Raw genomic sequence first — 17,715 nt, 5'->3', positions numbered from 1 at the left:
GACGTTTTCAGGAAAACCCCTGTGTCACCCCCAGGTCAGTCTGCCCTGTAGAGAATTTCAGAGCCCCTGTAGGGATGGATTGGGCCAGGGGCTGAAGGGGAGTAGCTGGTGCCCCCTACTGTACCACTTAGGGCTTTGGGAAGCATGGGGAAGAATTGGGAGCCCAAGGAGGCCCCTCTAGTTGGAGAAGATTCATGCCTCAGGAGTAGAACAGACTGACCTTTTTCCCTCTGGGGCATGTAACCACTCTAGAGAATCAGGGTAAGGTCCAGTGTGGGGGGGTGGGTGTGCAATGCAGAACAAGAGTGCAAGGAAAGACACATGGCTCCTGTCCTCCCCCAGAAGAGTCTGTCTGCTGCAATGTGACTGCTCCCCCTCAAAATCTGGGTCTCCGTTTCCCCAGCTGTAAAATGAAAACAGGAGTGGCACTTCCCCACAAGAGGGGCACTCCCATCCTCTTAGGCTGTCACTTTTGGTCAGAAATGTGGAGCCTGAGCTCGTAAAAAAGTGTTCTGAACAACTCTTTGTCATCAATGGCTTGGCATCTCTTGATCACAGGACCAAACTACTGGCTTAAGTTGTTTACATCTCCTCTGTGGTCTAGCTCTTGAAAGTGCACAAAAATCATAATATCCTAATATCTTTGTTTGCCTTCTTGCCTGGTCAAAAACATCTCCTGGTTTCTCCCCATGCTAAGAATGAAGGCTTGGTCCCACTTTCTCTCTCTCTCTCTTTCCCTGTTCCTGCACATGTTGAAGCTTCATGTGGTCAGCCCTGCATGGCACGATGTGCCTCTGTCTTGGGGGAGCTTGTCCTTTCAGCAAATGCCCTCCTTCCTTTGCCTGGGAGGACAGTGCTCCCTCTCTATGCCAATAGAATCTCTGACCCAAGGGGCTCCACTAGGAAAATATGAAATTTTTTGAAATTCCAATTTAGAGGGACAAGTACCAAATTTCTTTTCCAGAAAGTTACACTACTATCAACTGTGTGTGAGAAAGCTTGTTTCCTCTCATCTTTGTCAGCTCTTGATTCAGAAACTTTAAACATTTTTTGGCCAATATTTTTGCAAAACCAAAATATTCTATTTCAATTTGATTTCCGTTTATTGATTCAAGAGTACACCTGCGGAGAACAGGCACTTCCATAATGTAAGAATGAGGATCTCTGAAAATCTTCTGTTTCATAAAAGCAAAAAAAAAAAAAAAACATTAATGAAAACAATTGTCATAATCAACTTTTCCAGAACTTTGGAAATTGACCAAAGGCTCACAACAATTTGGGGAGGCTTTATTTAAGAAAAATGGCTGAATATAAGAACAGTGAACTTTGGGGCATTTACATTTGCCCTATTTCCATCCTCTCTCCCCAGCTCTGGTGTAGTCTTGAAAACTAGCAACCTCTGAAACACAGCAGCAGTGCAAAGCAGCATCCTAGCAGCCATGGGAGGGGCTGAATGGGCTGAAGCTCCTCAGAAGCCCCACCCTCAGGGAATTGTCAAAACTCAGCCTGTATGGCAGCTCCCTAGAAAACCGCTCCCCAGTAAAACCCTCTCCCCAGGGCATTTGTCAAAACCAATTAATGGACTTTTAATCACATTGTAGCTATCTGGGGTGATGATATCAATTGAGTCAAACATGAGGCTGGCCAGGAACGTAAAAGGAAAATTTGGTGGGACACCTGGGTGGCTTGGTGGTTGAGCATCTGCCTTTGGCTCAGGGTGTGATCCCGGGATCCTGGGATCGAGTCCCACATCGGGCTTCCTGCATGGAGCCTGCTTCTCCCTCTGCCTATGTCTCTGCCTCTGTGTGTGTGTGTGTGTGTGTCTCTCTCATGAATAAATATATTTTTAAAAATTGGGGGGATGAGAAGCTCTGACTTATTGCCCCTTGCCTAGGAAGCCATGCACATGCCCAGGAAGTACCATGGACAACATTAGTCTCTTTCTGGCCTTGAGACTCTGGGCAAGTGAGAAATAAAGGCTAGGGCAGAGCTGTTGGTTGCTGGGACAGTGAGGGTGGCCCCACACACAAGGGGCCCCTTGGCAAAGCCTGGGAGACTTACCGGTTTAAGGCATGTATGGAAAGCTCTGTCCAACTGTTAGCTGAAAGCTAGGATAACTGAGCAAAGGCTTCACGCAACAAAGAATACAGACTTTACAGAATTAATCAAAATCACCAAATAAATAGCCCAACAAAGAGCAAAACTTCTGAGAAGTGGGAAGAGAATCTCATTGCCACATTTTGTTATTTAAGACACCCAGTTTTACGTAAAAAGAGAGAAGATACATGCAAAGAAACAAAAGCTGGCCTATACATATAAAATAAAAAAACATTCAATAGATACTGGTCCTGATAAATCCCAGATGTTTGGTGGACTTAGTAGATGAAGACCTCAAATAAGCTATTACAAATATGTTTAAGTAAATTATAAAATCTGTGTTGATGGGTTTATAAGATATAATTGTTATGACAACAATTGCACTACAGGGGAAAAGAAATCATAGGTATCGTGGAAGATTGTTTTTGTATACTATTGATGTTAGGTTCGTATTAATCCAAGCTAAGTTGTTTTAAATTAAGATGTTAAATCAGAACACAAGAAATAACAAGTGTTGGTGAGGGTGTGGAGAAAGAGCAACCCCTGTGTACTATTGTTGGGAATGCAAATTGATGCAACTACTGTGGAAAACAGTATGAAGATTCCTCAAAAAATTAAAAATATAAATACCACTCTCTTCAACAAATGGGAAAATCGGACAGCCACATGCAGAAGAATGAAAGTGGACCATTTCCTCACACCATACACAAAAAATAGACTCAAAATGGATGAAAGACCTAAATGTGAGACAGGAATCCATCAAAAAATAGACTCAAAATGGATGAAAAACCTAAATGTGAGACAGGAATCCATCAAAATCCTAGAGAACACAGGCAGCAACCTTTGTGACCTTGGCTGCAGCAATTCTCACTAGATATGTTTCCAAAGGCAAAGGAAACAAAGGCAAAAATGAACTATGGGGACTTCGTGAATACAAAAAGCTTTTGTGCAGCAAAGGAAACAGTCGAGGGATGCCCGGGTGGCTCAGCGGTTTGGTGCCTGCCTTCAGCCCAGGGTGTGATCCTGGAGACCTGGGATCGAGTCCCACGTTAAGCTCCCTGCATGGAGCCTGCTTCTCTCTCTCTGCCTCTCTGCCTGTGTCTCTGCCTCTCTCTGTATCTCTCATGAATAAATAAATAAAATCTTTATTAAAAAAAGGAATCGTCAACAAAACCAAAAGATAACCAACGCAATGGGAGAAGATATTTGCAAATGACATATCAGATAAAGGGCCAGTATCCAAAATCTATAAAGAGCTTATCACACTTAACACCCAAAGAACAGGGCAACCCGGTGGCTTAGCGGCTTAGCGGTTTAGCGCCGCCTTGTGCCCAGGGTGTGATCCTGGAGACTCGGGACCGAGACCCACTTCGGGCTCCCTGCATGGAGCCTGTTTCTTCCTCTGCTTGTGTCTCTGCCTCTCTCTCTCTCTCTCTCTCTCTCTCTCTCTCTCTCTCTCCCCCCTAAGAAATAAATTTAAAATCTTAAAAAAAAAACAAAACACCCAAAGAACAAATAATTCATCTCAGGAAATGGGTATAAGACATGAACAGATATTTCTCCAAAGAGATACAAATGGCCAACAGACACATGAAAAAAAAAATGTTCCACATCACTCAGCATCAGGGAAATACAAATTAAAACCACAGTGAGATACCACCTCACACAAGTCAGAATGGCTAAAATTGACAAGTCAGGAAATGATAGACGTTGGTGAGGATGCAGAGACAGGGAAACCCTCATACACAGTTGGTGGCAATGTAAGCTGGTGCAGCCACTCTGGAAAACAGTATGGAGGTTCCTCAAAAAGTTGCAAATAGAGCTACTCTATGATCCAGCAATTGCACTACTGGGTATTTACCCCCAAAGATACAATTGTAGTGATCCAAAGGGGCATCTGCACCCCAATGTTCATAGCAGCAATGTCCACAAGAGCCAAACTATGGAAAGAGCCCAGATGAAAAAAAAAAAGAAATGAAAAAAAAAGATCCCAGATGTCCAAGATGAAATCTTGCCATTAAGCAAGATCAGAGAAAGACAATTATCATATGATCTGACTCATAAGTGGAATTTAAGAAATAAAAGAGAGAGGGGCAGCCCGGGTGGCTCAGCCATTTGGCGCCGCCTTCAGCCTGGGGTGTGATACTGGAGACCTGGGATCGAGTCCCGCGTTGGGCTCCCTGCATGGAGCCTGCTTCTCCCTCTGCCTGTGTCTTTGCCTCTCTCTCTCTGTGTCTCTCATGAATAAATAAATAACATCCTTAAAAAAAAGAAACAAAAGAGAGGATCATAGAGAAAGAGAAGAAAAAAGAAAACACAATGAAATCATCGAGGGAGACATACCATAAGAGACTCTTAATCATAGGAAATAAACAGGGTCACTGGAGGGGAGGGAGGTGGGGATACAGGGTAACTGGGTGACGGGCATTCAGGAGAGCACGGGATGTAATGAGTACTGGGCATTTTATAAGACCGATGAATCACTGACCTTTCTATCTCTAAAACCAATAATACATTACATGTTAATTAATTGAATATATTATTTTAATTTTTATTTATTTATGATAGTCACAGAGAGAGAGAGGCAGAGACACAGGCAGAGGGAGAAGCAGGCTCCATGCACCGGGAGCCCGATGTGGGATTCGATCCCGGGTCTCCAGGATCGTGCCCTGGGCCAAAGGCAGGAGCCAAACCACTGCGCCACCCAGGGATCCCCGAATATAATTTTTTTAAAAAGAAATACCACATGATCCGGTAATTCCACTACTGGGTATTTACCCAAAGAATATGAAAACACTAATTCAAAAAGATATATGCACACTTTTGTTTTTTGCAGCATTATTTACAAGAGCCAAGAAATGGAAATAACCACTGTCCATCCATAGATAGATGGATAAAAGAAGATGAAATATTATAAATGACAAGATTGCAGATGGAAAGATTTCATGGATTTTGCAATGGCAAAATTCATGGATCTTGAATCTGACAACATGGAGGGACCTAAAGGATATAATGCTAAGTAAAATAAGTCAGAGGAAGACATATACCATCTGATTTCACTCATATGTAGAATTTAAGAAATGAACAAACAAGCAAAGATAAAAGACAAGCAAAAACCAGACTCTTAAATACAGAAAACAAACTGGTGGTTGCTGGAGGGAAAGCGTTAGGAGGGTGGGTGAAATAGATAAAGAGGATTAAGAGTATATTTATCCTGAGCTCTGAATAATATATAGAATTGTTGAATCATTGTATTATATACCTAAAACTAATATAAAACTATATGCTAATTATAATTTAATAAAAAATAAAATATAGGGATGCCTGGGTGGCTCAGTGTTTGAGTGTCTGCCTTTGGCTCAGGGCATGATCCCAGGGTCTCGGGATCGAGTTCCACGTTGGGCTCCTGGCATGGAGCCTGCTTCTCCCTCTGCCTGTGTCTCTGCCTCTCTCTCTCTGTGTCTATCATAAGTAAATAAAAAATAAATCTTTAAAAAAAATAAGTGGAGTGACTAGACCAATAGCAGACAAAATAGGCTTTGTGACAAAAAAAAGTTACTAGAGATGAAGAATATTTTATAATGATAAAAGAACTGATCCTGCAGGGATGTATACAATTATAAACATATGCACATCTAACAACAGAGCCCTGAAATATCTGGAAAAAACGGTCAAAGAAGAAATAAAAAAGGAAATAAGTATTTTTAATTGAATGAAAAAGGTTTAAGAAACCATGTACAAAATTTTGTGGGATGTGGTTCAAACAGTGTCTAGAGGGGAATAGCAATAAATGTCTATGCTGGGAAAGAACAAAGGTCTAAAGCTAATGATGCCAGCTTCCATCTTATTGTACTAGAAAAAGCAGCTCAGATTCACCAGAAGGAAGAAAAAAATCAATAAATAGAAAATATAATAGAGAAAAAATAGTAGAGAAAGTTGATGAAATTAAAATTTGATCCTTTGAGAAGATCAATAAAAATAGCCTAGATAGATTAATTAGGAAAAGAGAGAAGCACAATTGATCACTGTCCAGAGACAGAGACAACCAAACCAGAGATCCTACAGATACTTAAATATGTGAACAATTTTATGTCAATAGATCCCGCAATTCAGATCCACTGGACAAATTATTCAATTATTTTTGGTGAGAAGAGTCAAGGACATTGAGAGCAACATCAATAGTCAATTTCAAAACCAGGCAAGTGACTTTGAGTGGTTTTCCTTGTCTCAGTGAGTTGACAGCTATTACACAGGTCGTTCGTCTCTTTGAGAAGCCAATGCCAGGTTTGAAAGGATTTAAGAATTAGTCCTGATGTCCCTCAAGAAGCAACTACAGGTGAGAATACCTTCAAAGATCAAATTCAGAAGAGCAAATGAAGCTCACAGTTAGCTTTCAAAAAGCACCTGCTGATAAAGAGGCAATTAATAACCACAGACTCTAAATACCTTATATTTTCACAAGCTTTGTACATTCATCAAATGAGGTCTTTTTCTGGTCAATAGGTAGCTTTGTCAGCATCGGTTGCTGTGCATTGTAGAAGATTCACTGCTTGATTTCTTTTAGCTTTTGTACATCCAGAGATTTTTATTTTATTTATTTGTTTATTTATTTATTTATTTTCATCCAGAGATTTTTAAATGTCTCCTTTCTTGAAAGATATTTTCACTGGGTACAGACTTTTTTTTTCCTTTTTAGTCCTTTAAAGCTCTTCTTCCACTGTCTTCAGGCTTGCTGACAGGAAGCTGGTGACCACTCCTACATTTACTCCTCTGTATAGAATGCGCCTTTTTTATTTAGATTTTTTATACTTTCTTTTTGCCCTGATTTTAAGCTGTTTCACTGTTTTCTTCAGTTTCTTGTGGTTAGAGTTTGTGGAGCTTCTTGGATATATGGATTTGGTTTTCATTAAACTTGGGAGTTTGGGGATCATTATTTCTTCAAATATTTTTCTGCATCCTCCTTTTCAGATTCCATTTATACATTTATAACATTGCTTGACTTGTCCCACAGCAGGCTGATTCTTTTTTTTTTTCCTGTCTGCATTTAATTTTGGATGGTTTCCATTGCAATGTCTTCCAGTTCACTAATCTCTCCTGCATTGTCCACATGGTGTTATTTTTTCATTTGGACATGGCTGTTTTCTCCTCAAGATGGTTGATGGTCACCCTTTTTGTACACTCCACCTCTGTCCTTGACATGACCAATCTTTCTTCTAGCTTCCAGAACATGTGGAATACGGTTGTGATAACCCTCCCACTCAATCTGTCATCTGTGTCATTTCTGGATTGGTTCCGATTGATTTTTCACTTCATGATGGGTCATATTTTCTTGCTCCTGTGCATTCCAAGTAAGTTAAAAAAAAAAAGATTTTATTTATTTATTCATGAAAGACACACAGAGAGAGAGGCAGAGTCATAGGCAGAAGGAGAAGCAGGCTCCCTGTGGGGAGCCCAATGCGGGACTTGATCACAGGACCCCGGGATCACGCTCTGAGCCAGAGGCAGATGCACAACCACTAAGCCACCCAGGTGTCCCCCAAGTCAATTGTTGTTGTTATTATTATAGATCGCATGTTATAGAAAGATAGTTTGTTATTCTCCACAGCTGATCTCTCAGGGTTTCCTGGTGAATCTACAAAAAAGTGAAATCATTTTCTCTGATACCATTCATCAGACTGCTAAGGACAGACTATTCTGATCCCATGGTAGTTCTTAGCTAATCGGTGCCCCCTCCAAAATGTTCAAACAAGATTCACTGTCCTCAGACTGTCTGGAGTATTTACTTATTCCTTTCCCTCTCTCTCTTTTTAAAATTTAAGTCTTCCTTTTTTTGTTGTTATTGGTTATTTAAGACTCAGTCCATGGTTTTGATCTCCATGGTTTGTATACAAGTAAACATGCAGATAGTTCACTATATGTCTTTAATCTTTTTCTTTGACACCAGAAACAAAAGAATACGTACTTTAGGATTCAAAAACAAGCAAAACTAATGAAGGTGCTAAAAAAAATAATATTACTTTCCCTTAGGGAAGAGGGAAGACAATGGTGGGATGGGAAGTGAGGAGGGTCTCTGGAAGCCTGGCAATGTTTTTACACTTCAATGTTTTTCTACTTCATGAAAATTCAGTTGTACCATTTTTCTGTGTCGTTTCCTGCAAGTCTTATCATGTCAATTATGCTTTTTAAAAAATTTCTTTTTTTATTTTTAAATATTTATTTATTTATTTATGATAGAGAGAGAGGCAGAGACACAGGAGGAGGGAGAAGCAGGCTCCATGCCGGGAGCCCGATGCGGGACTCGATCCCAGGACTCCAGGATTGCACCCTGAAGGCAGGCGCCAAACCTCTGAGCCACCCAGGGATCCCCTATGCTTTTGTTTTAAATGATGACTAATACCTGGTAAAACAAACAAACAAACAAACATTGGATTCCTACCCCACATCTTTACAGGGTAAATTGCATATAAATTAAGCATGTGATTTTTTTTTTGTTTTTTTCTTAATTGTTTAAAAAGAATCAAACCACAAATGTTTGAGAAGAAAAGGTGGAGAAATAATTTTTATTTTAAGAGTGTTTCGAGCATGATGTGCAACCCAGAAACTACAAAAGAAAATATGATGAATCTGACTACAGTGAAATGAAACAATTCTCCACAGCGAAATCCACCATAAACATCAGAAGATGTGTAGCGAACCAGGAAAGAGATTTATGATTCCTACTACAGGCAAAGTTGAATTCCTTTAATATGTATATTAAAAATGGCTTATAATCAATAAGAAGCTAGGAACCACAAGCAAATAGAAAAAATGGGAAAGAATATAAGTGAACAGTGCAAGAAAATACAAACGTGTTTTAAAATAGGAAAAGGTCAACCTCACTCACAGAGAAATATAAATTAAAATTATGCTGAGACACCCATCTCTACCAAATCAATGACAAACAATGTGACAGCATTGTGTTGGTGGAGATATGGAGGAGGAGCAGGTGTTTTCATATATTCCAGATGGGAGCAGTTAGTGCTATAATAAGGACGGAAAGTAACATGTCAATAACTAACAAAATAAGGCAATTTAAAATGCACAAACCTGAGGTGCCTGGGTGGGTCAGTTGGTTAAGCATCTGCCTTCAGCTCAGGTCACGATCTAGGGGTCCAGGCTCGAGCCCTGCATTGAGCTCTCTGCTCAGCAGGGAGCCTGCTTCTCCCTCTCCCTCTGTTCCTACCCGCTGCTCCTGCTCTCTCTCTCAAGTAAATAACCTTTTTTAAAAAATGCGCACACTGATTGAGCCTAATTGTGCACATGCCAAATACCATGTAGACAAGGATATTTATTACAGTATTGGTTGTAACGGCCAAAGATAAAAAATCATCTAAATATCCTTCAGCAGGGACTTGTTCAATAAGTGGTGACATCTAGTAGTGCCTGCGTGGCTCAGTCAGTTAAATATCTCTGGTTTCAGCTCAGGTCATGATCTCAGGGTCCTGAGATTGAGCCAACCCCCCTTGGGCTCTGCGCTCAGCAGGGAGTCTGCTTGAAGATTCTGTCTCTGCTCCTCCACCCCCCTCCCACTCACTTGGGCTCTCTCTCTAAAACAAATCTTAGTTTTAGAAAGTAGCAAATTAACACACACGTGTGCCTATCCCATATGTACCTAGAATATCTCTGTAAGGAGGAACGGACCTGATAAAAGCTGTTGCCTCTGGGTGAGTTTAGAGGCAGGGTTCTTGGGGCAGACCATTCTTTTACAACCTTTGAATTTTGAACCACGTATTTCATATTTTATTTTTTTTATTTATTTATTTTTTATATTTCATATTTTAAAAAGTTAACAAAATTAATGCCTAGAATAGTTAAGAAGACTGTGTAGCAAATGGAAAACATGTATAATTCAATGTTAAATGAGAACAGCAGGATACAAATTTGTGTACTTTGCCAAGTCGTGGTTGTCTCTACAAATGGGCAGTGAGAACACGACAGGTCTGTGTTGTTGGGTTTTGTTGCTTGGCACTTTGGGGTATTTTTCAGTGGTGGTGGTGGTGAAGGTGCCTCCTCCATCCACTCCACCTGTCACCCCATTCCAAGATCTCCAGACTGCTGGCCACCCATTAGTCCAAACTTTGGGGAAAAGTGGAGAAATCAGGCACATTCCTCTTCGCTCTCCGGGGAGCTTTGTGTTACTCTTGCCCCCATCCCAGTTTACCTCCAGCTCCTGCTGTGGCGGCTCCAGCTCTTCAGGGAGGTGGCCTCCATCCCCTTGGCCCAGAAGTTTCAGAGTCTCGCAGGACACCCCAGTTCAGATTTCCCAAGTCATCCTCCTCACTCATCCCTCAGCTCCCAGCCTTCTGAGACCGCCGGGCTCCTCAGGCACTGCTGGGTCTGGGGCGAAGATCACTAACGAGACCCTGGGGCTTTGGATGAAGCCAGACCCCTAAGTGGGCCCAGGGAAACCTATTAAGTAACTTTTCTTACTGCGAGCGTCCCTGGGATCATGGGAGAAGAGGGGGAAATGGTGTGGTGCAGTCGAACTGTTCCCCACTTTCTGCAAAGTCCTCCTACAGCCTACTGCTGTTTTATCATTTGCATCCAGAGAGGAACCGCTGTTTGATCTGGGCTGTGAGGGGTGAGTAGCATTCCAGGTGGGGAAGGGCACTCTGATAGGGAGAAGGTGTGCAAGGTCAGGGAGGAGCCCGAGACGGTGGCACGTCCAGGCTGCTATGTGGCTTGTGGGAAAGGCACGGGCAGGAGATGGGGCAACCAGCAAGGCCTCCATGTCATGATGGCCGGAACTTGCACTTCTTCCACCCAGGATTTGGGTCACCTGCTCAGGCCAGACTAGATCTCTCCCCTCCCAGTGTCACTGCTGTGACACCTATTTCCTCCGGGGCAGCAGGGTGAGCAAGGTGCCCGTCCAGCTGAGGAGCCAAGGATTTAATTCAGGCTGCAATTTGGGGCCTGGTGGCCCCGAGTCTGGGAATGGGGGGCTGTTGCCAGCAAAGTGAAGTTGGAATTGATGTCAGTGACCCTGGACAACTTTCCAGGAGGCCTTGGAGGAAGAGCTGCAGTATGGGTGGGGGTGGAGGGTCTGAAGGAAAGGAACAGAGCCCAGGCCCTTGAAGGCTTCGGGGTCTTGGCATCAGGACACATAGGCCAGGTGACATTGGTCTGCCATCTGCCTCTGCCACCCTGGCCTCTGCACATCCCTCTCCTCTCTGCCACTCGCTGCCTGGTCTCTCTGGAGATCTTGGGCCGGGGCAGAATGTGAGTGACGCACGAGGAGCAGGAAGCACACGACAGGACTCGGCACGTGTCAGCGATACGTTCCCCAGCGGTTCCTGTGTGCAGGGAGGGCTGTGTGCCTTCTGGACGTTACACGTGTCCACCTTCACTATAGTCCTGTGGGGCTGAGGAGGCTGCTGGGGTTGCACGAGGTTAAAACTCTATGCTCTCTGTGCTGGTTGGTGAAGCAGCTGAGACGGAACAGGTGTGTGTGAACCCCAAGGTGCCACTGAGCCATTGTGACTCCAAGAGAAACAGGGATGGACTCCTGCTGGGGGCGGAACTACAACATCACCTCCTGAGGCACTCCCAGGGCCACAGGGCCTGCGACTCCCATCAACGGGGACAGACGAGGAGTCAGTCCCACAGGGAGGTTGGGGCTTGGGCCCTAACATCACAGACGAACTGGAAACCACAGCTCCTCACTCAACCCCGGGCATCCCTGTTATCTGAGGCCACCCCAGGGCTGGGCGGGTGATGCAGAAGGCACCCCACCGTGCCACACACACTGCACATGTGCGTGGGAAAGAACACACACACACACACACACACACACACACACACGATGGCTAGGAAGAGCTGTTTTGATATGTACCCTGGCCTGAGGCTCTTCGAAGATCCATAAATTGACAACAGCAGGCCTAGTCTAACGCCTCCTTTGCTGACCTAGTGTTCTAGATTAAGATAGTGCCCTTCAGACTCCTTGAATGGGCTCCTAAAACATCAAAACATCTTTAAAAAATGGTTTACCTTGGGCATACGAACATTGCCACACACACAGCTTTCGGTAAAACCTTACAATATCGGAACTTTGAGAAACTGAAGATTGTCTGCGTCCAACTCTCATCTCATGGGTGAGGAAAGAGGCTGACACACTGTGGCCCCCTCGCCATCACCCAGCCATGGCCAAGGATGGGGTTCAGTCCACGGTGCGGTGGCTGTAGGTGTGGGCTCTGTAGACGTGGGCTGGAGGCCCCAGCAAACAGCCTTCCGGGAGGAGAGGGAGCCCCGCTCAAGGACGGTGGGGTACGCACACCAGCACCAGCACGGGCCCAGGAGGGCGATGGACGGGCTTTGATGGACATCCACCGTGGGGTGACACGTGCGACAGCAACTCGGTCTAGCCAGTTGAGGCCCCTCAGGTAAGGTGAGCTTGCATAAGGTCTCCAAGGGGTCCAGTTTTAAGGATTAGGTGTGAGAAGAGAAAGATGAGAAGAATGTGTCTCTTAGTTGAGCAAATTAAGGGAATAGCAGCACCTTTGATGGTGGGGCGGCCAGTGAACAGGACCCCCGGTAATTCTGAGGGGGGCACTGGCCTTGAAGATGACCAGGAACGTGGACTCCCTCTCAGGTCGACAGCAACTCTAATGACAAATGCTGAGGAGCACTTTAGGGGAGGAACCCGCAGAAGGTGGGGACAACTGTCTGTCGTGAAGGGACATCACAGGGACACAGGAGGCAGACATTTGCTGAGAAACGGGGATTAATTCCCTCGCTAAATCAGTGAACAACAAACATGACTCATATCTTCAATTCGAGGAGACCGAGTTTCATGGTGTTGCCATGACAACCGTGGGATGAGTGGATGACACCGAAGCTGCCTGGGGGGCAGGGGTCCTCACCCAGACATAGCGTGTGACTTCAGCCCAGCTCTTGTCTGTAGGTGATGTGGGGACTGCAGGGCGTCCCAGGAAGCACCCCCGTCACCACCTGCAGGGACAGGTCTGCTCAGGACATGCGAGTCACGCATCCACCCAGAACCCCGTGGTGCCAGCGTGCAGCAGGGTGGGAGCCCAAAGTCACACGACGAAGGGCGGAAGAAGTGTGTGAGCTGGGCCAAGGACTTGGGGCCAAACCCCGTCGGCAAAGAAGGAAGGGAGAGTTAAGCGAAAAATTGTCATCTGTTGTTTGGAGCGTCGCTGGGGTTGGCGGCGCTGGAGACTGTAGGGCCGCTGGGGTCCCCCGGGATCTCTGGGGGGAGAGAAACCGGGAGGGGTGAGAGAAAAGGGAAGCGATCCCGGAGGTGTGGGGTGCAGGAGGGGGTTCATCCACAGTGACTTCTTTTTTTTTTGGATTTATTTATTTATTTATTTTTGGATTTATTATTATTATTATTATTTTTGGATCAGTGACTTCTTTTTCTTTAAGATTTTATTTGAGAGAGAGAGCGCAATCCGGGGCAGAGGGAGAAGGAAAAGCAGACTCCCCGCTGAGCAGGGAGCCCGACACAGCTCGGTCCCAGGACCCTGAGACTCAGCCGGAGCCACCCAGGTGCCCCCACCGTGACTTCTGACTTTGGACTTGGGCGCGAGGCTAGTCCAATCACGGAAGGTCGAGGAAGTTTCCCAGAGAAATGATTCATGACTTAGGGACAGATGGAGTTGGAAGTGTTGGCAGGACGTGCAGGTGGCAATGCTGTCCTAAGAGAGGAGGAGGGGCCCGTGGGGGTCGGGCTGCCCGCGCAGCTTAGGCCGGGCGTGGGTGCTGTTGTTCACGGAGGCTGCGTAACATGGAGCAGGGGCACACCCTCCCCTGGGATGGAGTCAGAACCGAGGGCCCAGGATCACCATGGGGGTGTCCCGAGTCCAGCTCGGGGGAGAGCTAGAACACGGAAGTCAAACAAAGGACAGTGAAGGACAGTGGCCAGGGCCGGTGAGGACGGGAGGGCGCGTGGCCTATCCGCCGAGAGCGGGGGTGCCGCTTCCCCAGGGACGGGCCTCTGCGGGCGGGGCGCTCCGGGGCTGCGGGCCCCTCACCTGGGAGCTCCGTCCCAGGAACAACCATCTCCATACCCCGAACCGGCCGCTCAGGAAAGAGCCTGTTCCTTCGGAACTCTGAGCCCTCGGGCCACGGTCCACTCAGGTGAGGCCCTCCTGGCCTTCCTCCCCGAGGGCTGGCTCCTCGGCTGCTGCGATGCTGGGAGCGCCTGGGGCTCAGCCGTTAGGCCTCTGCCTTCCGCTCCGGTCACGTCCCAGGGTCCTGGGATTGAGCCCCACCCCGGGCTCCCTGCTCAGCGGGGGCTTCTCCCTCTCCCTCTGCCTCTGCCTGCTGCTCCCCTTGCTTGCACTCTCTCTCTGTGTTAAATAAAATCTTAGAAAAAAAAAAAAAAAAAAACAAGGACGCTGGGCAGAGCTGGGGGCCGGGTGGGCAGGAGAGCAGACGGCGGCTCCAGACCTCTGAATTCCTGCAGGACGTTCGGGGAGTTCACCGGGCTGTGGCAAACCCCGCAGAAGGCGCTGGCGTCCCTGGGGCGTCCCTGGGGCGTCCCTGGGGCGGGGCGAGGGGGCCGAGCCTCGGAGGGTGAAGGCCCCGTGTTTTCGGGAAGCGTCACCGCGAGCCCCCTCTCTGGCGCGGACGCCTGTCCTCCCGCAGGTCCCGACATGAGCTCCTGGCCCGCGTCCAACTGGACGGCCCCAGCCGAGTTCGTGATCCTGGGTTTCTCCGGGTGGCCCCAGGGGCTGCGGCTGCTGCTCTTCGCCTTCCTGCTGCCGCTCTACCTGGCCACGCTGGCGGGAAACCTGCTCATCCTGGGCCTGGCTGTGGCGGAGCCTGCCCTGCACTGCCCCATGTACTTCTTCCTGGGAGCGCTGTCCGCCGTGGAGGTGGCCTACACGCTGGCGCTGACTCCGCGCATGCTCGCCGGCTTCCTGCTGCCGCCCGCAGGCCTGGCCGTGGCCCGCTCCACGTGCGCCGCGCAGATGGGCCTCTTTGTGGCGCTGGGGGGCGCCGAGTGCCTGCTGCTGGCCGCCATGGCCCTGGACCGCTACCTGGCCATCTGCCGCCCCCTCTACTACCCCCAGCTCATGAGCACGGCGCTCTGCTGGGGCCTCCTGGCCTCCTGCTGTGCCGGGGGCTCGATCCTGGCCTTGGGGCTCACCACGGCCATTTTCCAGCTGCCCTTCTGCCAGGGGGGCTTAGTGAACCACGTCTTCTGTGACCTCCCGGCGGTGCTGCTGCTGGCCTGTGGGGACCGGCAGCTGCAGGAGCGGGTGCTGCTGGCAGCTTGCCTGCTGCTGCTGGTGCTGCCTCTGGCCCTGATCCTGCTTTCCTATACCAGGGTGCTGGTGGTCATCCTGGGCGTTGGGGGATCTGCGGGCCGCCGCAAGGCGTTCAACACGGTGGCGTCGCACCTCACGGTGGCCGTGCTGCACTACGGCTGCGCCACGGCCATGTACGCCAGGCCCCTGAGCAGCCGCTCCCTGGAGGAGGACAAGCTGGTCTCGCTCATCTACATCAACCTCACACCACTGCTCTACCCGGCCATCTACACGCTGCGGAATCGCGATGTGCAGGGTGCCCTGCAGCGGGTGCTCAGCGGCAGGACGCCAGGGACCGTCCACCAGGCTGAGGGCAACTAACACCATGCCAGGCCGCGTCTGTCCTGAAGTCTCCCTCACTGAGGGGGAGCCTCACCATTCCAGAGCCATCTGCGGCACCTACTGGACATGTGCCCGAGTACAGCCTACGAGGACTCCAGAGTCGGACCACAGCCTCATTCTTTGGTTTCTATGACCATTCCAAGCTCAACAGTTCCTGTTGATGGCTGTGCACTGTAGGATGTTCAGCAGCCCCTGTCTCCACCCACTAGAAACCAGCAGCGCACCACTGATCCCCCTCAGTGATCAAAAATGTCATCAGAGATTGCCAAACATCACCCAAGGGGCAAAATCAGCCCTGGTTAAGAACAACTTCTCTGAACTCTGGCTACACAGTATCTTTTGAAGAGAAATGAGTACTACTGCACAAGAAGTTTATGGCTGCATTATTTATAGTAGACCAAAACTGAAAACAATCCAAATGTCCATGAACATGGAATAGACACAAAGATGGGGCACCTGGGTGGTTCAGTTGTTTAAGTGTCTGACTGTTGATCTCGGCTCGGGTCATGATGTCAGTGTCATGAGTTCAAGCCCCACACTGGACTCCATGCTGGGCGTGGAGCGTATTTTTTAAAAAGAGGGGTTACCTGGGTGGCTCAGTCAGTTTAGTGTCTGACTATTGATTTTGACTCAGGTCATGATCTCAGGGTCATGAGATCAAGCACCCCATCAGGCTCCACACTGGGTATGGAGTCTGCTTAAGATTCTTTCTCTCTCCCCTCACCCTGTCCTTCCCCTCCCTATTCTCTTTCCCAAAAAAAAAAAAAAAAAAAAAAAAAAGTTGGGGGGCGTCTGGATGGCTCAGTCAGTTAAACGTCCGCCTTTGGCTCAGGTTGTGATCCCGGGATCCTGGGATGTAGCCCTATATTGGGCTCCCTGATCAGTGGAGAGCTTACTTCTCCCTCTGCCCTCCCCTCTTCCTGCTTGTGCTCTCTCTCCAATAAATGAAATCTTAAAAAAAGAATAGAAGGGCACCCTGGTGGCTCAGTGGTTGAGCATCTGCCTTTGGCTCAAGGCATGACCCCAGGTCCTGGGATCGAGTCCCATATCAGACTCCCCGCAAGGAGCCTGCTTCTCTCTCTGCCTATGTCTCTGCCTCCCTCTGTGTGTCTCTCATGAATAAGAAAGTCTTAAAAAAAAAAAAGACACAACAACTTGTGGCATATTTGTGCAGCAGAATTCTACACGGCAACGAGAAAGAATGAAGTCTTCCTGCTAGCAGACACAGACCTAATACCAAGTATAAGAAATGAGACACAGAGTACACACCTAGTGCCTCCCAACGCATAAGGGTGGATGACAGAATCTCTGTGCTGGTTGATATGACCTGGGGGAAGGGTCTGGGTTGGCCCAGGCACTGGGAGATCGGGCACTGGAGCAGTTCTATATTCTGACCTGGCTGCTAATGACACGGGTATACATGTGTTCGAATCTTCATGAAGATGCTGGCTTCAGATCTGTGCACTTCGTTGTATGTAAAATAAACTATAGCTGGTTCAACTGTTAGCCAAGTCAGGCAAGCCTTTGCTCATGCTTTATGCCCCTGCTGTGCCCACTCTTTTCCTCTTGTTCCACCTATGAAAATGCCTTCCTTCCCTCAGTGACAACTACTGTGACTCCAAAATAAAATTTCAGCACCAGCTTCACTTCCCACTCACCTACTCAGGCCCCCCACAAAACTATAGTTTGAGCTCTTTATTTTTTTTTTAATTTTTTTTTTTTAATTTATGATAGTCACACACACACACAGAGAGAGAGAGAGAGAGGCAGAGACATAGGCAGAGGGAGAAGCAGGCTCCATGCACCGGGAGCCCGACGTGGAACTCGATCCCGGGTCTCCAGGATCGCGCCCTGGGCCAAAGGCAGGCGCCAAACCGCTGCGCCACCCAGGGATCCCCTAGTTTGAGCTCTTTAAAGCCAGATCTCACACCCTATTCTTCTAGTTCGAGATCCATGAACTTGG

General features: G+C 47.5%; 1 protein-coding gene across 1 annotated transcript; it reads left to right on the top strand.

Annotated features, from left to right (window-relative positions):
* Positions 1 to 14,753: 14,753 nt before the first annotated feature.
* On the top strand, positions 14,754 to 17,242 carry LOC144319505 (olfactory receptor 10AC1-like). The gene has a single exon (XM_077907704.1). It carries the CDS (start codon positions 14,754 to 14,756, stop codon positions 15,729 to 15,731), a length of 978 nt encoding a protein of 325 aa, XP_077763830.1. The 3' UTR covers positions 15,732 to 17,242.
* Positions 17,243 to 17,715: the final 473 nt, after the last annotated feature.

Source organism: Canis aureus, chromosome 8 (assembly GCF_053574225.1).
Source record: "Canis aureus isolate CA01 chromosome 8, VMU_Caureus_v.1.0, whole genome shotgun sequence".
Taxonomy (NCBI): Eukaryota; Metazoa; Chordata; class Mammalia; order Carnivora; family Canidae; genus Canis; species Canis aureus.
This window is presented reverse-complemented; position numbering and strand designations above follow the sequence as displayed.